The sequence below is a fragment of the Mustela erminea genome, chromosome 6, assembly GCF_009829155.1.
Source record: "Mustela erminea isolate mMusErm1 chromosome 6, mMusErm1.Pri, whole genome shotgun sequence".
NCBI classification, from domain to species: domain Eukaryota; kingdom Metazoa; phylum Chordata; class Mammalia; order Carnivora; family Mustelidae; genus Mustela; species Mustela erminea.
In genome coordinates, this window is record NC_045619.1 from 4,100,523 (window position 1) to 4,122,556 (window position 22,034).

At 45.2% G+C, this 22,034-nt stretch overlaps 1 protein-coding gene across 4 annotated transcripts in view; it reads left to right on the forward strand.

Annotated features, from left to right (window-relative positions):
- The window catches only part of SMC1B (structural maintenance of chromosomes 1B), a 76,149-nt gene extending 54,910 nt beyond the window's left edge, over positions 1-21,239 (forward strand). For 2 of the 4 annotated variants that reach the window (XM_032345932.1, XM_032345934.1), the window contains 10 exons: positions 6,171-6,312; positions 7,143-7,288; positions 8,593-8,746; positions 11,244-11,342; positions 13,127-13,283; positions 13,978-14,132; positions 15,153-15,304; positions 17,125-17,194; positions 19,620-19,730; positions 20,912-21,239. In XM_032345932.1, the coding sequence (XP_032201823.1) occupies positions 6,171-6,312; positions 7,143-7,288; positions 8,593-8,746; positions 11,244-11,342; positions 13,127-13,283; positions 13,978-14,132; positions 15,153-15,304; positions 17,125-17,194; positions 19,620-19,730; positions 20,912-21,013 (1,288 nt within the window). In that variant the 3' untranslated portion in view covers positions 21,014-21,239. Of the gene's footprint in view, positions 1-6,170; positions 6,313-7,142; positions 7,289-8,592; positions 8,747-11,243; positions 11,343-13,126; positions 13,284-13,977; positions 14,133-15,152; positions 15,305-17,124; positions 17,195-19,619; positions 19,731-20,911 lie in introns of those variants that run through there. The other 2 variants (XR_004286555.1, XM_032345933.1) reach the window with 2 other exon arrangements.
- Positions 21,240-22,034: the final 795 nt, after the last annotated feature.

Here is a 22,034-nt window from a genome sequence, read left to right on the forward strand (position 1 = left end):
TTTCAGAGTACAGGTTTTTGAGCTCTTTGGTTAAGCTTACTCCTGGATATTTTATTATTTTGGTGTAATTATAAATGGGATTGTTTTCTTAATTTCTCTTTCTGCTGCTTCCTTATTAGTGTAGAGAAATGCAATGCATTTCTGTAGATTGATTTTGTATCCTGCAACTTTACTGAATTCATTTATCTGTCACTTCTAGTAGTTTTTTATTGGAGTCCTCAAGGTTTTCTATATATAGTATCACGTCCTCTGCAAATAAAGCTTTACTCCTTCATTACCAATTTGGATGTTTCTTATGTCTTTTTCTTATCTGGTTGCTATCGCTAGGACTTACAGTACTATTTTGAATAAAAGTGGTGAGAGTAGACATCCTCGTCTTATTCCTAACCTTAGAGAATAAGCTCTCAGTTTTCCCCCATTGAGCATAATCTTAACTATGGGCTTTTGTTTTTATTTATTTAGAGAAATGGGGGCTGTGGGTAGAGGGGCGGAGGGAGAGGGAGACAGAGAATCTCAAACAGGCTCCATGCCCAGCATAGAGCCCAATGCGGGACTGGCTCTCCGACCCGAGATCATGATCTAAGCCAAAATTAAGAGTTGGATACTTAACTGACTGAGCCACCCAGGAGCCCCAGCTGTGGTTTTCATATAATCAAGTATCATTTTTAATTTTTTTAAGAATTTGAGAGAAAGAGAGAGAGCAAGAGAAGGGGCAGAGGGAGAGGGAGAAGCAGACTCCCTGCTGAGTAGGTAGCCTAATGTGGGTCTCAATTTTGGGACTGTGACCTGAGCCGGAGGCAGATGCTTAACTAACTGAGTCACCCAGGCTCCCTCAAGTAGAATTTTTAAATACAAAAGTAGTATGTGCCTCTTGATGAACATAGAGAAAACTTTTTAAAAGATCAGTCCTTATCCCATTGTCCAGAAATAAAAACCATCAATATTTTGGCCCATTTCCTTTAATTCTAATTCTTTCATGGTCCGTTCATTCATTCAACACCTATTTACTGTAAGCATCCCATGAGCCAGGAACCGTTCTAGGCACTTGAGACTACAGCAGTGAACAAGGAGGGTCAAGCCCTGGCCTCTTCTATGTCCTTTGCATTTCCATGTACATTTTAGGATCAGCTTTTCAATTGTTCTTAAAAGTCTGCTAGGATTTCATTGGGACGGTGTTAAATCCATTAATCAATTTGGGAAGAATTGACATTTTAACAGTATTCATGAACACGGTGTCTGTCTTCACTTAATGTAGATCTTCCTTAATTTCTCTCATTAATGTTCTTTGATGTTCAGTGTACAGGTCTTATATTTTGTTCAGTTTTTTGTAAGTACCTTATATCTTTATGCTATTATTTATAGAATTGTTTGTAATTATCAGTTACAAATAGATGTTCTTAGTATATGGAATTAAGATTGGTATAAGTTTTTTTAGGATTTTATTTACTTTATTTATTTATTTATTTAGAGAGAATGGGGTGAGGGACAAGAGGAAAAAGAGAGAATCTCAGACTCTGCGCTGAGCACAGAATCCAGTATGGGGCTTGATCTCAAGACCTTGAGATCATGACCTGGATTGAAATCAATGCTCAGCTGAGCTACCTGGGCTCCCCTAAACAGGATTAGTTGTTATAAATTGACTTTGTATCCTGTAATTTTGCTGCACTTGTTAATTCTAGGAGCTCTTTTGTAGATTCCTTAGGATTTTTTACATAGGTGATCATATTTCATTGACAAAAAATTTTATTTCTTCCTTTCCAGTTAGTGCACCTTTTATTTCTTTTTCTTGCCTTATTGCACTAACTAGGACCTCCAGTACAATGTTGAACAAATAGACGTGGTAGGAGCACACATCCTGACTTTCTTCCTGTCTTAGGGCCACAGCATTCACTCGTTCATGGTTAAGTATGGTTTAACATTAGGGTACCCTTTAGCAGGTTGAGATAGTTCCTTTTTATTTCTAGTTTGCTGAAATGTTTTATGAATGAATATTGAATTCTGTAGAATACTTTTTCTGCCATTTTTTGAGTGAGTGCTTGGTTAGGGTTCTGTTGTTACTTATTAATATGGTAAATTATATTGATTGATGTTAAACCAACTTTATATACATAGGAATAAGCACACTCAGTCATATTTGTATTTTTTATTTTGATTTGCTAAAATCAAATATTTCTGGATTTGATTTGCTAAAATTTCAGTAAGATTTTTGCATCTACATTCATGAGCATACTAATATATAGTTTTGTTTTCTTGCAATATTTTTACCATGTTTTTCTATCAGGGTAATGTGAGACCCATAAAATAAGTCAAGAATTTTTGTCTCCTCTGTGGTTTCTGGAAGGGTTTTTGTAGAATTTTGTATTATTTCTCTCATAAAAGTTTGGTAAAATTTTCCAGTAAAGCAACTTGGGCCACCCACTTTTCTTTATGGGAAGGTTTTTAGTTACAAATTCAGTTCTTTTAGTAGATATAGGGCTGGGGCACCTGGGTGGCTCAGTCTATTAAGCTTTTGCCTTTGGCTTAGGTCCTGATCCCAGGGTCCTGGGATTGAGCCCCGCATTGGGCTCCCTGCTCAGTGGGGAGCCCGCTTCTCCCTCTCCCCCTGACTCTGCTCATGCTTTCTCTTGCTATCTCTCTGTCTCAAATAAATAAATAAAATCTTTTTAAAAAATAGATATAGGGCTATTCATATTCTTTTTCTTTTCTTTTTTTTTTTTTTTTTTAGGATCTTATTTATTTATTTGACAGAGAGCGACAGGGAGAGAGGGAACACAAGCAGGGGGAATAGAAAAGGGAGAAGCAGGCTTCCCACCAAGTAGAGAGCCCAGGGCAGGGCTCAGTCCCAGGCACAACCTAAGCTGAAGGCAGGTGCTTAATGACTGAGCCACCCAGGTGCCCCCAGGATATCATTTTTCTTGAGTGAGTTTTGGTAGTTTGTGTCTTTCGAGAAACTTTTGTGTTTCATCCAAGTTGTCAACTTTATTAACATAGTTATTAATAATATTTGCTTTTTAGCCTTTTTAATGTCTGTAGGATCTGTACTGGTGTCCTTTCTTTTATTTCTGATATTGGTGATTTGTCTTCTTTCTTTTCTTCTTAATGCCTAGCTGTAAGTGTATTAATTTATTATTAATCCTTTCTAAGAGCAGCTCTTGGTTTCATTGATTTTCTTTGTGTGTGTGTGTGTGTGATTAAAATTTTCTTATACATTTTGTTTCTTTTTTTTAATTTATTTTTTATTTATTTTCAGCATAACAGTATTCATTGTTTTTGTACCACACCCAGTGCTCCATGCAATCCATGTCCTCTCTAATACCCACCACCTGGTTCCCCCAACCTCCCACCCCCCGACCACTTAAAACCCCTCAGATTGTTTTTCAGAGTCCATAGTCTCTCATGGTTCAGCTCCCCTTCCAATTTCCCCCAACTCCCTTCTCCTAACTCCCCCCATGTCCACCATGCTATTTGTTATGCTCCACAAATAAGTGAAACCATATGATAATTGACTCTGCTTGACTTATTTCACTTGGCCTGATTTTCTGTGTAGTTTGTCTGTTTCTGTGTGGTTGATTTCTGCTCTTACCTTTATTATTTTCTTTCTTCTACTTATTTTGGATTAATTGTTTTCTATTATAAGCATTCTAATTACTTATTTATTTTAAAGATTTTATTTATGTATTTGAGAGAGAGCGAGCATAAGCAGGGGGAGGGGCAAAAGGAGAGAGAGAAGCAATTTCCCCACTGAGCAGGGAGCCTAATGTGGGGCTCAGTCCCAGGACTGTGGGATCACAACCTGAGCTGAAGGCAGATGCTTAACCAACTCAGCCACGCAGGCTCCCCTCTGATACAAGAATTTTAAACTATATTTCTTTGTAAATATTGCTTAAGCTGTATCCTACTACTTCTGGTATGTTGTATTTTCGTTCCATTCAGAATATTTTCTAATATCCCTTATGATTTCTTTCAGTGACCCATGGGGCATTTAGCAGTGTCTTGTTTAATAGATACCTGCTGGCGGGTGGAATGTTCTTTGGGTGTCAGTTAAACCAAGTTGGTTGGTATCACTCAAGTACTCTCTATACTTACTGGTCCTCTGGCTAGTTCAGCAAACACTGAGAGGAGTGTTGACATTTCCAAGTATACTTTTGGATCTTTTAGTTTCTTCCAGTTCTGTCAGTTTTTACTTCATGTGTTCTACAGTGTTGTGGTTAGGTCCATACATAATTTGGGAACATTATGTCTTTTTGGTGAATTCATCCCTTCATCACTGTGAAATGCCCCTTTTTAGTCCCTATCATCTTTTTTCTGAAGTCTACTTGAACTTTGATAGATTTTCTTTAAAGAACTATGCCTATATATGTTCATTGGGTTTCTCATAAAAATCCTACAGGAATTCTGATTGAGATTGTGTCAGATTTATAGATTTATTTGGAAAGAACATCTTCAAAATATCAAATCCTCTCACCTAAGAACCTAATATGTCTTTTCATTTATTCTAATCATCCATATCCTATATTAGAATTTTAAAGGTTTTTTTCATACAGATCTTGTGTGATCTTAAGTTACTTCTCAGATATTTTATAGGTTTTTTTTCCTCTTATGAGTAATATTTATTTTTATAATATTTTTCTAATAGGTTCCTACTGGTGTAGAAAAATGCTATCAAATTTTCGATTGTAACATGATTTTGCTAAAACCTCTTACGACTTCTAGTAACTTACCCATTATGTGTGCTGGGATGCCTTTGACATCTGCCTGGAGATGTGGAGTAGGCAGTTGAGTCTGTAAGTTAGGAGTCCATGGGAGAGGTCCTGGCTGGAGGTATAAATTCTGGGATTGTTTGTATGCAGGTGGTACTTAAAGCCTGGGTAAGATCACCAGAAACCATCAAAGGAGCAGCCAGTAAGGGAGCAGGAAAGCCAGAGCGGTATGGTGCTCCCGAGCCAAGTGAAGAGGTGTTTCCCATAGTCTGCATGTCTGCCTCCTGCAGCAGGAAGAAATCCTTCAAGAATTTGTTCTGAACTCCCCCTGCGGGCACTGTGCTCGATGGTTAAGAGCAGAGACTCTGAGTGTGTCTCGAACCAGACCGGGGCTCCCTCACTTCCTCATGGGGTAGCCTGGGGCAACAAACTCGGCTCTGTGCCGTGTCTGCTCAGCTTCCTTATCAACAGCAAGAGTGGTATTAGCCTCTCAGAGTCCTACAACTAAAGCACGTGTAAAAGCACATGTGGCAGGCTGGCACCCAGTGACCTCTCACTGAATATCACTCTGTATTTATCATTACTGTTCTTGTTGTGGTTTCTCGTAACGGTTAGTGCTTGAAAATCTGTCTGGATTGAAGGATCCTGTTCACGGGGCATGTGAGGGCGAGAGGATGGGAAAGGTGAGGTACAGCTGGTCTTGCAGTTCTTTATGAGGCGTTCGTGAGACTGGAGAAGGGGGAAGGAGCTTCAGGAGAGAGGTGCTCTTCCATTCCCACGTTGGCAGTTTGTGGGTGACTAGCCGTTTGGAAAGACAGACTAAATAAATGAGAATGAGCACATAAATTGTAACTTAAAGAGGAGGGGAGAGCCCACAGATTACAGAAGATTCAAGAAACACATATCCACATGCAGTGTGTGCACTCTGATTCAAACCAGTTTTGTTTTGTTTTTAAAGATTTATTTATTTATTTATTTGAGAGAGACAGGGGAGATAGAGCACGAGTGGGGCGGAGAGGGTGAAGCAGGCTCCCGGCTGAGCAAAGAGCCCATGCAGGGCTCCATCCCAGGACCAAAGGCAGCGGCTTAACCGACTGAACCACCCAGGCGTCCCTGTTTTGTTTTGATTTTAATGAGACTCCGGAAATCTGGTAACGAGAGCAATCTAATATTGAGGAATTGTCATCATCTGTATCTGCAGTAGCTTGTGGTTTTGTGTTAATGGTCACTCCACTTCCAGAGATACAAACTAAAATATTTACTGATGAAGTTACATGATGTCTGAGATGTGCCAGGGTTGGAGCAAAGTCACAGATACAACTGTAGATACAACAGGCTTGACCATGAACTAAATTCCTTATAGCATTCCTTCTACTTCTGTATTTTCTTAAAATTTTTCATAATAACAACTAAAAAGTAAAGAATTAAGAGAGTCCTTACCACATGTAACGCTTGGCTCTATTATACTAGATTAGAATTTGAAAAACAAAAAACTCGGCTTAATGTTCAACTCGAATACAGTCGCAATCAGCTGAAGAAGAGACTGAGTAAGATCAACAAATTAAAAGAGACCATCCAGAAAGGCAGAGAAGACATCGATAACCTAAAGCAGGTAACTAAGAACAGGTGGCTGAGGTGCCCTGTCACTGAGACGATGACTTCCTCCACTGAGTAAACACGGGTCGAGTTCCTGAAGTGTCCTCCTGGGGACAGAAAGTGTGGAGGGCAGATTTGGGAAATACTGGAAGTCAAATCAGCAGTTTCACGAATTCCTGGATGTTGAAGTGGGAGCCTAAGCCTAGGAGGGACGCCAGTGATGACTCCTGAGTCCTAGTTGGGGTGATGGGTGGATAGAAGAGCGAGTACGAGGGAGAACATTCCAGACCCGCAGAGCTGGAGCTGCCTGTGTGACACCGAAGCAGCGATCTCTGGCAAGTGAGGGGGACACAGAGGGTGGGAGGAGCCCAGGCCTGTTTCTGGAAGTGAATTGAAACTGTAAGTGCTTGAGACTCCCAGGCAGGCCGGAGCACTGTGCGGGGCCATGAGGCCAGGGTGGGACTCTGAAAGGAGTGGTTGCACGGGTTATGGAGATAGAGCCAGAAATCCCACCATGCCGGGAAGAGGACGTGGGGGCGGTTGTCAGGTTGCCAATTAAGAGATCCGAGTAGCAAGAACGTCTTCATTGGACAATGGGAACAGAAGTCAGAGGGCATTAAGCTGGGGAATGAATCCAAAATGAAGGACAAAGAAAGGTAGGAATCGCCAATTTCCAAGAGGCGTAGAGCCAGAGTGGGTCCCACAGAGTGGGATAGAGGTTCGTGTACCACCCAGAACGAGGGTTTATCCCAGAATCACTGGGTTGGTTTCTTGACACTAAGATGATCTGTGGGCCTTATTAACGTAAATGACGGTGAGTCTACAATGTAAATCGTCTTCATTCAGGCTGAAGAAAATTGTCTGCAGATTGTGGATGATCTCATGGCAAAGCGGCAGCAACTTAAGGACGTATTTCTCACTCAGAATGCGAGCGCCGAGAAGGTCCAAGCTCAGCTGGAAGAAGAGCGGAAGCGATTTCTGGCTATTGATAGGTAATTAGTTGGAAGGACCACAACCAGCAATTTGAAGACGTTTACTGCCAATTTGAAATTTATTGTCGGAAGCTTTGTTATTTGAATATGTGCCCTTGCTGCCTTTGGTTCCACATCACACCTTTCGAGTGTGTTCTCATCTGGGGAAAAACCAAAAGAGGTGGTTAGTTGTCTAGAGTGAATAGTTTTCTTTGGCAGATGACAATGTGGGCCTGTGCTAAGAGCCCCTGCCCTAAATCCCTGTGACTCTGCTTGTGGGACAAACCCTGCAGGGGGGTGTCTGGAGCCGGTCTGCATGGTCACGTCCCCCAGCCCTGCCACTTACACACTACGCCTTCGTTTCCTCCTCTAGTAACCTGGGGACGCTCACTGCGGCTGCCTCCCGGGACACTTGTAAGGATTAAATGAGGGACTGTTCATAGGACACTTAGAACAGTACCTGGCACGTGCTAAGCATGTGTGTCTGTCATGAAGGGGACGATGACACTTGGAACCAGGTGACCCGCTGTACCAGTGTGACTTCTGCTTTCCTGTATGATGGGCACGACTGTAAGCAGTTAGATGGAATGTGCTCTGGTTTGGTCAACTCAGCTTTTCATGGTTTTGCCCACTGATTGAGGACTTACAGCATTTCAGGATAGAGCCAGAAAGTTCTTTGTCTACGATTTTTGAGTGGACTTAAAGTTCATTTACTCTTGAATTTTTTCACTTTTGTAGTTAGTTTAAACAGAACTACATCTCTGTTCATCATCATATTTTTGAAAATCATATTCTTAATTTATTTTATTTTTTGGTCCTGTTTCTAGATCCTCTTTAAAATCCCACATTGTTTTAACTAGTAAAATCCCCAAGCCCTCATTTAAAATAGAGAGCATTATACTAATGCTGTAATAGAAAAGTTCAGACCATTCAGACCATTCGATATGTAATGACTTAACTGGTAAGACATTTTTCTTGTTTAAAGGTTGTTTCTCTTGTTTTGAGGTCTAAAGTGTAGAGCTTATATTGAAGGAGAAATGCAGCTTGAAAAATTATACAGATTTTGAAACAAAGCTAGCCTGATTAAAGAAATTATCTTTATTATTTTAAAAATGTTCCATTGGATTAACTAATTACAGTCATGGCCTTTCTCAAGAGTGTTAAAGTTTTATTAGAAGCATCAGTGAGGTAACTCTAGAACTTATAGCACTCAAGAAAAGACTCTTTTTTCCATGTAAATTCATTTACAACACATTCATTTTTCTTCTTTGGTGCAACTTTACATAAGGAGTAAAATATGACTTTTCATATCTGTGTATTTACAGGGAAGTGGGAAAATGGCAAAAAGAAGTTGTAATCATTCAAACTTCTTTGGAACAGAAACGGCTAGAGAAGCATAATCTGCTGCTTGATTGCAAAGTTCAAGACATTGAAATCGTCCTCTTGTTGGGGTCACTGGACGACATCATTGAAGTGGAGGTATTCGCCCGCAGCACTGCAGAGTAAAGTGGCCGCGGGCAGCTGCCCGCAACGCCCTTTGGCTGCTTCTCGAGGTCCCAGCCTCTCAGATCCTCCCTCTGCTGCTAAGGCTCCGGGGGGTGGAAAGGCATCCTCCCACCACGGTCCTCATTACAGAGGACTGGGCATGTCACGCAGTTTTCTTACATCTCTCGCTGATCCGTGTCCTCCTAGCCCCACAGGAAGGGCCGCAGTTTCTTTTCTACATATTAGATCCCGAGAGGAGTCGGAGATCGAGAGCTGTTGATGTCAATGGCCTTTGGTGGGGTTTTAGGGAAGCTGCTGCTGTGTTCGGAACGCGCATGTTCCCATTACCCCGTCCACAGCCAGTGACAAGATGGGTTTGTCCTGCCTCATGGGTCATCTCTGAGCTCTGCCCTGAGGTCTCCCTTCCACATCCCCCTCCCCTCTCTGCTCTGCTGCACAGCTGGACAGCTACTCCCTCCATCCACCCTCCGCCCCAGGAAGGCCCTGAGTCCTTTGGAGTCTTCAGAGTGAAGCATCTTTCATACCAACACATCTTCTCTTGCCAATATTGATCTCATAACCTCATACTCAAAAAGTCTTTGTCTTTTTTCTCAATAGTAGCAGAGGTCACATTCCAGACAGGAGGTAAGGAAAGGAGAAAACCCTTTCCTGGCCACAAACTACATAAACCCAACTCCGATGGCTTTAAAGGGGTGGGTGGGGGGCAGGATAGGGGAGGTCTCATGCCTGACCCAGTCTGGGAATTTGAACACTGTCAAGAACTCTTTCTGGCTCAGTGTATATATTGGCTTTGTTCTCCCAAATTGGCTTTCACCACATGGCTGCAGCTGTAACCACCAGCTCTGACCAGAGGGAAAGACAACTCTCCCCTGTGCTCTCTGTTAGGAAAATCCTGGAGAAGAACTGTGGGTCATGGGTTCACTTTTGTAGGAGCAGAGAGAGGAGGAAGGGATGGGTCTGTGAACAGCAAAAATAGATGGGAGCCGAAAAACAATAGTTATCATACTATAGAAAGAAAGAGAACATCTGTTTAAAAGACAATGCCAGGTGCCTGGGTGGCTCAGTGGGTTAAGCCTCTGCCTTCGGCTCTGGGCATGATCTCAGGGTCCTGGGATCAAGTCCCACATCTGGCTCTCTGCTCCGCAGGGAACCTGCTTCCTCCTCTCTCTCTGCCTGCCTCTCTGCCTACTTGTGATCTCTGTCTGTCAAATAAATAAATAAAATATTAAAAAATAAATAAAAGGCAATGTCATTTTAGAAGAGGTTACAGAGAAGAGGAAGCAACTTTAATGGCTGACGTCGAAGTGAGTGTTACTGGTCGAGTGTTCGTGCCGCTGCTTTGCTCTATTGCTTTCAGTTACTGAACCTTCAGTATGGTTCTCCAGCACGCCCACCTGAACGGAAATGACTTCTTTATTGGCTTGAAAGAATTTCATACTCGTGGTGGGGTATTTCAGAGCAAGTTTTAAAGGCCTTACACTGGAATAATACTGAATCATTATCTCAAAAGAAAAGTGATAGGGTTGCATTCACTTTTTAAAGTATGATGCTTCTAAAGAGTAAAGCGTTCAGGATAGTGAAAAGGTCCAGACTGTGTTGTATTGGGAAGGGAAGGCTCGGGAATATGTCGTCCTCCTCCGTTAGAAGACTGTCCATCCCAGGAGGAGGATCGCATTTGTTCTTTCTGGTCCCAAGGGGGATATAGGGTTGGGGAGTAGAGGCCACAGAGACAGATTTCCTCTCCTAGGGAACACTTTCTACTGGAAATACGGAGGGCCTATTGTGGTGAGCTTCCTGATCGGAATTTTGTAGGCACATCCAGAAGTGGCTGTGTAGTGGGGATGCTGTATAAGATGTTCTCTGTAAAGCCTGAAATAGAAAAGGCATGAGATCTAAAGTGTCTCTCTCCAGTGGACTGAATGAGGATCACTGGGTAGAAATGTTTATAATAATTGTTACAGGAGTAATTGTCTTCCCATAATTGAGAGGTGGGACCTGAGATTTCCCTTCTACTGGAGGTGTTCAGATAGAGGATATGTGGGCGCCTGGGGGGCTCAGTCAGGTAAGCATCTGTCTTCAACTCAGGTCATGATCCCAGCTCCTGGGATCACATCCCACATTGGGCTCTCTGCTTAGGGGGGAGCCTGCTGCTCCCTCTCCTTCTGTCTGTCACTGTTCATCTGCTCTCTCTTTTTCTCTCTCTTTCACAAATAAAATCTTAAAAAAAAAAGGGTACATTAACTAGACCTGCCAGGGCTCTTGCAGAAGTTCTTTCTGTTATGAGGGAGACTGCACTAGATCACTAGTTCTGAACTCCTACCGTGCAGGTGGAAGCACCTGGGGATCTTGTCTCCAGATCGACATGGCCTTGGAGGCCCCAGTAAGGAGTGAGGTGGGCATCAACCAGAAGCCTTGGGCGGTTGGATGAGATCACCATTTCATATAACAAAGGGCTTCCTCTGCGTTTCAGTTGGGAACTGAAGCAGAAAGTACCCAGGCAACGGTCGACATCTATGAGAAAGAAGAAGCCCTCGAGATAGACTACAGCTCTCTGACAGATGATCTGAAGGTAATCAAAAGATTCCCATTAGGACTGACTCACTGTGACAGTGAATGTTTAAATATGCTACAGCACACGCTTTGGACCATAGAGCCTACATTCCGGGAGAAAAGTAGATTTCTTAACGTCATCTGAAGAAATGGTATTAAGTAGGTAGCTTTTTAAGAATGTTGAGATGAGCACTTCTCACTGTGTGTTCAGCAGAACATGAGTACTATGAAATTTTTTCCCAAAGAAGAAAAGCTTCTATGGTCAGCATTTTTTGAAGGACTTTCTCCTTGGAGAGTCACCATGATTATTAGTCTCCGAGCAATTGTGCGAGAGACAGAAGTAGCCACTGTACTCTAGTGGCCCCTGCAGTAGGGAACACCACCTTCACGGCTGTAGGGCACATATCTGGGGTCCGGTTTCAAGGGCTCTTTAATTGGGCAGCTCTGGCTCTGTCACAGACATCCCTATAAGTTCCTACGATGCTAGGTTTCTTTCTGTTTTGACTCCATCCTAAGACTGCCTCCCGTGGTGAGGGCAAAATGACTGGCCATTCTTGGCTTTCCAGCCACACACAGCCATGACCTTCAGAGAAGAGACAGGCTGCCTTTGTAGTGACATGTTCTTAAAAGTGGAGGAGGGCTTGTCTGACAGACCTCTCGGAACTGTGTCCGCATCTCAGTGTCCTGAACTGGACCACATGTTCATTCCCGACCAAAAGCTCTGGTTACGGGGTGGTCTAGGCTTACATCAAACAGGGTCCCCCAACCCCCACCCCCAGCTACAGTGGGAGCTTGAGGGAGAAATGGTCAAACACGGGCTCTGTGAGAAAGGAGGGAGTAGAGCGTGGATGGCAGGTGGCAATACCCACATCTTTTAATTTCGTGTTCTTAATATATGTTGTGTTCTTGGGTTAGTATTGGTTATTCACTGGGCTCTTGGACTGTTTATGCTATTTTTAGGCAATCAGAAAAAAGCTTTGTCTTTTCTATATCTATTTAGTGCTTTCATTTTAGAAAATCCTTCCCCACATTATTACTGAGTAAATATTTATCCTGTTCATGGTTTTGCTTTCATTACCTATTTAATTCATCTGAAATTTATTTTGGCATATGGTAAAAGGTAAGAGTCTGCTTTTAAGAAGTTACCTATGGAGCCAGTTCATGCAACATTTTCCAAGGAATTCTCTTCTCCATGACTTAAAACATCACCTTTATCACATATAAATTAAAGATCCTGGGAGGGCAAGAAGGCTTTCCTGGAAAATCAGGCCAGCACCACTGTTTCCCTTCCCTCCTCACTCAGGCTCTATCCGTTGTTCTGGTTTAGCTTCCTCGACCCCTCCTCGTGGGCTAGATCCCTTCTCCCTGTCTCATGCTACCTGTGCTTTTGCCGGTCAGAGCATCTCAGGCGCTTGTCAATGCCCATGTGTATGTCTGACCTCCCTGTGAGCTCTCTAAGGGCAAGACCAGAGCAGTTTTCATCACTGAGTGTCTCCGACATAGGAAGTGGTCAGTATTTTGTAACGAATGAGTAAGCGAAGGTACCATGTGAATTGTTGCTCTTTAGCCAGACCACGAAGTGCAGGAGGGAAGCGTGGTCCGGGCGAGGGGCATCTCGAACAGCGGAGCCGCAGATGCGCAGCTGCTCCGGAAGTGAGCACTAGTGCAGTTCAGACCCTGACGGCTTTGTGCGAGGGAATGCGTGGGTGTGGAGGGAGGGAGGCAGGGGGTAGATTCTGAAGGGCCCTAATTACTCAGCAGTTTGGAAGGGCAAACTAATCCCTGTTCCTTGCGGGCTAACAGGCCTTACAAACTGATAAGGAAGTGGAGGCCTGCCTGAGGCTCCTGCTGCAGCAGGTGGCGTCCCAGGAGGACGTCCTGCTGAAGACGGCGGCCCCAAACCTGCGAGCCCTGGAGAACCTGAAGACTGTCCGAGACAAGTTTCAGGAGTCCACAGACGGTGAGCCTGAGCTCTAGCTGCTGGCAAGGCCATGTTGTTGGGTTGATGGGTTTGGATCTCGGTAACACTTATGAGCAGCTGTAGCTTTATTTTTATCTAGCTTTATTTATTTGTATTGTATATCTTCCTCTGTTGTCTTATAGTAATGTGCACTTTTAATATGCACTGCTTCCTTCTTGAAAGTGTTCTGCTTTAACTTAAAAACAAGTGTATGAGTTATTTTTTAAAACATTTATTTATTCGAGATAGAGACTACCCCCCACCCCCATGTTCATTATTATCTTAAAATTAGCCCTAGCAGATAAAGGGCTCATCAATTTTAAGAGCCATGTTCTTGGAATTAATAACAATTAGGATATTTTAAATGTAGATTTTACTCAAGACAACCAAATTCAAAATCCAGTTTTTAAAAATATTCTGTGCTTTCGGGATGCCTGGGTGACTCAGTCTGTTAATCACCTGCCTTCGGTTCAGGTCACTATCCCGGGGTCCTGGGATCGAGCCCCGCATCAGGCTCTCTGCTCAACAGGGAGCCTGCTTCACCTTCTCCCCACTGCTCCCCCCGCTTGTGTGCTTTCTCTCAAAATCTTAAAAGAAAATTAATAATAATAAAATATTCTGTGCTTTAAAATTGAAATAAGAGGAGCCAGCCCCTCAGTGGTCTGCAAAATAAAGAACATTGATTTTCTCTTAGCTTTTGAGGCCAGCAGAAAGGAAGCCAGAATGTGTAGGCAAGAGTTTGAACAGGTGAAAAAAAGGAGATATGACCTTTTCAGCCAGTGTTTTGAGCACGTCTCGATCTCAATCGATCAAATCTACAAGAAGCTCTGCAGAAACGTCAGTGCCCAAGTATGTATTTTTCACCTACCGATGTTCCTGGGAACTTTGTGTTGCTGGTGGTTTTTTTCTGGTGGGAAATAAATGTCACATCATCTGAGTGACCCACTTCTGGAGCAAAGTCAGTTCCAGAAGATCGGTTACCATAGTCACTGTGTGTGTTCTAGATCCCATTCACTCTACCGCTGGCTAGCCTGGACAAGGCAGAATCTCTCTGGGCCCATCTCTTCATCTGAAAGAGGGGTTAGGTCACTTAGTTTCCAGATTCTCTGCAGTGCTGCAGTTCTGCTGTCTGGTAACTTGATTTTATGGAACCGTCAGCGGTCTCTGTAGTGAAGGGACATATAACGTAGAGTGTCTTGGGAGACGGCTGACCTGCGGTCAGGAGAAAGAAAGAACCGAAGGCAGGATTGTGTCCATAGTCTCTTTGCTAGAACCCTTGCCCGTTCCATGGTTGGTCCCCGGGGCAGAGCCTGCGGCACTGAATGTGGACTCAGATGTCTACTGGGTCTGCCACACCTGCTTTTACCTTTCTCGGGGTGTTCTGTGGCCAACAGCTGATCCTGGATCATTTTTTAGAATTTTAGCCACAAATAGTTACTTATTTTCAGTAAAGCAAGACTGAACTAAACCCAGTAACTCCTGGGTTCATCTCTGTAGCCACAGTACCTGGCCCACAGTAGGTGTTCAGTAAGTGGCTGGGAAACGGGCCCCAAGTGCACTGAATGAGACTGTTTTTGTCCAGTTCCTGGCACGTGCTGCTGAGGTCTGCATGGCAGGCCTGTGGGGAGGCCTGATTCTTCGTGTGTGTGAGCATGTTTTCCCTCTGCTCCGCACCCAGCAGCCCTGTTTCCTGTGACTACACTGTAGAGCCAGCTCTGTACACGAGCCGCAGGCACTCATGTTTTGCCATCACAGTGGAGGAAAACCTAACCGGCAGAATATTTTGCAGCCAAACTCTGTTGCAGTTTCTGAAGTTGAAATTTACTAATGGCTTTTCTGATTTTGCTAAATAAATAACCTGTGTTTCAGGCATTTCTTAGCCCAGAGAACCCAGAAGAGCCTTACCTAGAAGGAATTAGCTATAACTGCGTGGCACCAGGCAAACGGTTCATGCCGATGGACAACCTGTCAGGGGGAGAAAAGTGCGTGGCCGCGTTAGCCCTCCTGTTCGCCGTGCACAGGTAAGGTCCCAGTGACCTGATTCTGCATCAGGGCAGAAACAAAATGGACCCTTCCACAGAAGGTGTTTTAGCATATGTGATACAAAACTGCTTCACTGAGCCAGACAACATTCAGGCTTGTTTTAGGCCTATAATAATTTAGACTGCAAGTCAAACACACAATTCAGTCTTTGACAGAGTTTCATTAAGTCTCTATAATTATCAGTAGCTACTTATATTCCAGCTTTACAGAAAAGAAAGAAAAAATACTGACAGCCAGGAGTGAAATCAGGATTGCCAACAGTTAACAACAAACCCAAAGGGAACAAAAACTCCCGACCTGTATATTATTTTCCTAGCGCCAATTCAGAGACCTGTGTTTATGTAGAGAATGTTAAGTGAAGCATTTCTTCTGAAAAAAATGTTTAACCTCCTCATTTCCACTAGTCATGGTGGCAGTTGGTGAAGTAAATCAAAAGATTAGCTAAAATTAGGGCAAATGACTTGCAACATGCAAATCCTTAGATGAAGATCTAGGTACCCGTGATGCCGCCTCTCTGCTTCCGTGACCAGGAAGATTAACCTAAGTTCTCCAGCTGCTCGTTACTGCTCCCAGGGATAAAAAAAGAGGCCGTTACAGGACAGGCACAGACAACAGCATTAAAGCCAGCAGACCTGGGGAGAGCAGGCAGCAGGAATCAGACCATGAGCCTGTTCTGAGCAAGTCTCAGCAGAACAGAGCTAGTACCAGGTGCCACTGCCCTCCTTTATTCAGCAGACACTACATATCCACTGTGTGTCACGGGCTGGTGTAGGCTTTGGAGACAGCAGTGAACAGAACAAAATCTTTGCCTCGGAGAGACTTCATTTTTATTGGGGAAGACAAATGAGAAGATAGACTAGTAAACTAATTCTCCAACACCGAGACTATTGGGAAATGACAGATGCTACAGAGAAGAAACAAAGGAGGGAGTGGAGGCCCTAAGAAGCCGGAGCAGTGTAGGGTTTGCAGCATTAAAGAGCCACCTGCGAGGCCTGTTTGAGAAGGCAGTGTTGGTACAAAGACTTGAAGGAAGGAAGGGAGCAAGTCTTGCAGATAGCTAAGAGAAGAATGTTCTAGACATGAAGAACAGCAAGTGCAAATGTCCTGAGGCCAGCGAGAACCTGGCATCGGTAGCGAATAGACTGTGTACAACAGTGGCAGGCACAGGGCTAGGAAGCTGCTGTAGCAGTCCAGGTGGAAGATGAGGGTAGGCTGGACAAGGGTGAGAGCAGAGGTGAGCAGACAAGGCATGGGGTGTGAAGGACGTGGCAGGGATGACCCCTCATCAACTAGAGTGGGAAGACCCTGGGAGAGAGTAGGTCTGAAGGGCCAGGTGAGGAGCGGGATTTGGGATGAGCTTGAGCTGTTTATTAGACACCCACACGGAGCTGTGGAGTAAGCCGCTGGCCGTGGGAGGCAGGCGTGGAAGCCGTCCACACGTGGGTGGTATCGGTACCCTGAGAGGAGACGGGGTCACCGGGGGAGCTGACCGGTGGGTGAGCAGCCCAAGGGCACTGCACGGAGAGGAGCTGGCGGAAGAGATGGAAGGAGCAAGGGGTCATGTCGGGGGAGGAGACGGTCATCCTTGACGCCAGAGCCACGGACTGGGGCAGCCCCAGGTGCCACCTGCAACGGTCACGGGAGACGCAGACCAGGCGTTGCACATTCGATGTAGCATCGGCGGGGTCCTGGGTGACTGAGGCTAAAGCATCCAAGATGATGTTATCTTATTTTCTCTGGATACCGTTAACCCTCGTAGTAGAAAGCCGTGACTCACCGGGCTGTGCTCTCCTTCCAGTTTCCGGCCTGCTCCGTTCTTTGTGTTAGACGAAGTAGACGCGGCTCTGGACAACACAAACATTGGCAAGGTCAGGTTTTTTCTGCTGTTGACTTCCCGTAGGTCATGTACCACTAGAGGGTCACGGTCTGGTCAGAAAGATGGTTTATCCTGAACACACACGGTTTGTTGGATAATTGCTGATTAAAAATCAAATCTAAGTATCTAAAAATCTAAGTATCTGAAAATTAGTTTCCATTCAAGGTTTAGGGGACCCTCAATGAATTATTGGGGAATCAAAACAGGGAGTCGGAGGAGGATTGTTATACTGAATCCACAGCCTTGCTAGTGGGTAACTTGTCCCCAGAGCTAGATACTGGGACCTAGAGGATCACGCAGAGGCCCTGTGGCAAATAGGACCAAATCAGTTGTTAACAAAGCCCCAAATTCTGTCCCCCCATGAATTTATTAAAACTTATCCAACTGTTGTACTTCAGGATCCTGTTCTCAGGATTTGAGATGAGGGAACAAAGGAAACAGGTCTGCCATCGTGAAGATGACAGCGTAGATCTAGAAAGCCCCCCAAAAGAGGGCAACACTGAAGCCACCTACCTCCACTGTGACTTTCTGACATACGAACAGAGTCAGTCATGGAAGCCCAACCAAAGGCCAGAGTTGGTCTCTGGAAAGTGCCCGGTCCGTGGCTACTGAGTGACGGGATAACTCCGGCCCGCAGACTCTGGTCTCATGGTCCTACTGCCTGGGCTGTCGTTTTGGGGATGCGTGAATCAGGCTCTGGTTCTGATTCCAGGCCCAGTGGAAGCTGGCGTCCTGCTGTATACCTTAGTCTTGTGAGCTTGGCTAAGGAGTCCTTCTCAGAACAGTGTCTTAAGTGCCCGGGGCCACCCCGGCAGGCTGTCTCTGAAGCTGGCCTGCCTGCTCTCTCCGTCTGTGGAGTCTGCCGGGAAGGGCTGGTCTTCCCCCAGCGCTGCTCAGTCTGGCCTCCTCCGACCCAGATTTCTCCCGGCCCCTGCTTCCCACACGGGGCACTGAGCACCTGAGGGCAGCCTGTAAGCTCCAAAGTCACAAAATTTAGAAAACGGATCCCCAGTCCCCTGAACCTTGTAGAGGACAGCACAGAGCCACCTTCTGGGACCCACGAGGCTTCAGGGTGACCAGGGAAGGAAGACGTGGGGCAAGAGAAAATCTGTTTCTCTTGAATGCCAGCCAGTGTGCATCAGCTAATTGGAGTCAATGGCCTGACTCCTGTGGGAGAAATCTCCAAGAGCGCGCTCCAGGCACTCCGCACCCACACTGTGTGTGCTGGAGTGGCATCTGTTTTTGCGGACTGCCTCTTTTAAGGTAGCAAAATGTAGCAAAATGTAGATGTTTCTACATTTTCTTCTAGCAAAATGTAGATGTTTGTATCACCGCCATCTCTAGGGACTCTTACTTAAGGCTTTTCTGTTGGCAGCCATCCTCTGTATTAAAAACCTTTTAACTTTCAGTCTTCCCTTGAGGTTTACCCTCCTGGCCACTCTACTGCCCTGAGTATGAGCAGACGTAGGACGAGGAGACCCGAAGTAGCTCCCCCGCCCTTCCCATGGTCCAGTGCCCCCATTTACAAGTAACTCTCCAGGCCAAACGTATGCCTTCTGCCACACCTTCCACTTGTGTCAGAATCCCAGGACATCACAGTCCCACATTCTAGTGGCTCCCATCACCTCAAATGCCGGATGGAGTTCCTTCTGCCTGGTGGATCCAGCCTCTTAGCCAAGGGCGGTCCCCCTCTTCATCACTCACCTGGGCTAGTGACTCGCTCCCCGCCCGGGGCTGCCGTGCCTGCCTCCACGGCCTTGGTGCAGTCAGGACTGACACAGACAGAGAAGAGCCCTTATGGCCCTGCAGACACCTGCTGGGAATTGGCAGACACCTGTGAAACTGTGGCCGCGTTCTTCCCCATCTTTCTCTGGGTTCTGAGTAGTTTATTCAACAAGACATTTCCGTCCAGAGCCCACTTTGTTCTCATTCTCGTGACTTGGATTTGAGCTTCCTGAAGGAGCCACTGAGTTCAACTCCAACCAAATAATTAGATTATGGTCCTGAATACATATATAATTGCCATTTTTCCCACTCCTGGCTTTCCTGCCACAGGAAACTTTAAGTTTAAATACCAGTCGGTCCGCACGCGCACACAGCGTCTGGGTGTCAGTTTCAGTTAGGAGCGCTGACTGCAGTTTCACCGGACGGTCTCTTAAGTTAGTGCTCTGTTCTTAAAAACATTCTTGACATTTTAGATGATAGATTTAATAAGGTTTACAGGTTTTTAACTAATCTCTTACTTTAGAATCTGAATTATTTCCATAGTGGATTTTACTGAGTTACCGAAAGGGCAAGTAGGTACCTTGTCACCCACCACGGGCCAAGCTGGAGACTTGACTAGGCACAGTGACTGTCCGGGGGCCCAGCAACAAGGCCTTTCCCTGCTGGTGAAATGTGGACTTTTGTCCCCTCAGGTCTCAAGTTACATCAAAGAGCAGAGTCAAGAACAGTTTCAGATGATCATCATTTCCCTGAAGGAGGAGTTCTACTCCCGAGCCGACGCGCTCATTGGCGTCTATCCAGAGGTAAAGACCAGCAACGGGGAGAGGAGAAGCGTCCCTCGGCTGCTTCCCGACACCTCACCACGCGCACCAGTGCAGTCTGGAGACACGGTTTGATTTCCACATCGCCACGCCTGATAAATACGGGCTTAAGTGACTTTTTAAAAACCAAATAAGATTTTAAAAACTCATTTTTTTCTATGGCAGTACACAGATATTTTTAAGATATGCTTCAAGTGAAAAGGCAAATCCAAACTTGCAGAACAGCGGGATAGCTTTGTTAAGGTACACACTGACATACCCAGCAAATATTAATATTGTTTCATGTTTTCCAGTGTTTGAATGTTTCAGGCAAAACAAATGCATTGTGGGCTGCACTAAAGGACCCCATTTAGCTTTTAAAAGGACTAGAGGAAAGAACAAATTGATCAGACACTCCAGGTTGTCTAGTGACTCAGAATTCACCTTCCTTCAGCTACTCCATCAGCTCAGGAAGTTCAGATTGTTCAGTCTGGGGACACTTGACTTCCCGAGTTTTCATTTAAACGAAGATAAAAATTAGCCTCCCTTCCTGTCCCTCCAAGACGTTAGGGGCCGCTGGAAATTCTCATACCAGCGCAGGAGAGCAAAAAGGATCTTTTTCCTCTGCCCATCTTTGGTTCTCTGGGGCCGGGGCTCTGTACATCAGACCGGCAAAGTCAGCTGAGCGAGGCCAAGCGCTCACTCCCACGGGCGCTGTAGGTGCACAGGGCGGACGCACCTGGTGAGGAGTCAGCCACGGGCCGCTGGCTGGCACTGGGGCTTCCACACCATTCCAGGCTCAGAGAAGAAGGGGTCTGGGGCATCTGGGTCAGGGGAGGCAGGTGAGGGCGAGGTGCACATTAGTGTGGGGAGGTGGAGCGAGTGCCTGCCCCTGCAGCGGCACATGTCCTTAGCCAGTGGGACGCCTGTGTCCGCTGCTGGCGCCCCTCCTGAGCCGCTGTTTGTCCGCAGCCCCTTGCTCACCGCGCTCCGCTCCGTGAGCCACTGATGTACTCTGGGCTGGCATGTGCACAGGTGTGAAGCTCGCATAACTGGAGACCAGTGGCTCTAAAAGGGCCCCTTTTTAAGTGCAAATCCAGGCTCCCTAGTGGCCCTTCCTTGATGTTTGATGACACTTTGTCCCTAAGCAGAGAGCTGACTCTCCCATGTCCTCTCTCATTCAGCACGATGACTGCATGTTCAGCAGAGTTTTGACCCTGGATCTTTCTCAGTATCCAGACACCGAAGGCCGGGAAAGCAGCAAAAGAAACCGAGAGTTGCTTTAGGACCGCAAGTGACCCTAAGCCAACAGGACAGTCTGGCAGGTCAGGGTCACCAGGGCTTCGTCCGTGTGGGAGCAGTCAAGCAGCCTGTGTGCCGCTGCAACCTGCGAGATGCTGGAGCTTGCTTCTGTCCAAGTTCAGGGCCCTTCCCCGTGGGTCAAGTTTTTTAGGAGTTAGCATTGTATGGGTTTAAAAAAAAAAAAAAAGGTACAATTTTGTGCCATAATTTCAACTGCCACTTTGAAAGCCAGTCAGAAAAATGTTGAATTCTGCATTATTTTCGCTCAGGCCTTGCCTTTATGTTTAAGTAATCTTTAAGGCAAACTCTTGATTCTTAAGTATACTAATTCTAGGGCATCGAGCCTGTGTTTTATAGAAGTTATTTCAGAAGATGTTATCAATATTGAAAATACCAATAAAGAATGTTCTAATTTTAAACGTTTCCAATCTACAATTCCAGAAACAAAACTATTTTTTTTAAGATTTTTTATTCATTTATTTGACAGAGATCACCAGTAGGCAGAGTAGCAGGCGGGGGGGTATGGTGGGGGGGGAGGAGGCTCCCCGCTGAGCACAGAGCCCGATGTGGGGCTCAATCCCAGGACCCTGAGATCATGACCTGAGCCGAAGGCAGCGGCTTTAACCCACTGAGCCACCCAGGTGCCCCAAAACAAAACCATCTTAAGGTGAAACTGAATTATGTCTGCTTTAGTGAAATCTAAGTTTCTCTAATTTCTCTTAACAAAATATTGAAGAACACAGGCTTTCCCCAGTAACTGACTGTTACGTGCGTTGTTATGGGGAGGAAAGGAAGTTGCTGCATTTTCAGTAATATTTCCATTTAGTACCTAGCCGAGTAGCTCCCTCACTGCCATCTACTGAAAGTCACCCCTCGACACAAGAGTTTGTAAATATGTAAACATAAAAAGCAATACAAAATGGAATTAAAAAGAAATTCTGAGGTGCTGATGGTCTTCCACTGAAGCCTGGGCCCAGGTGCTGACGGGAGGCAGCTGAAGGAATA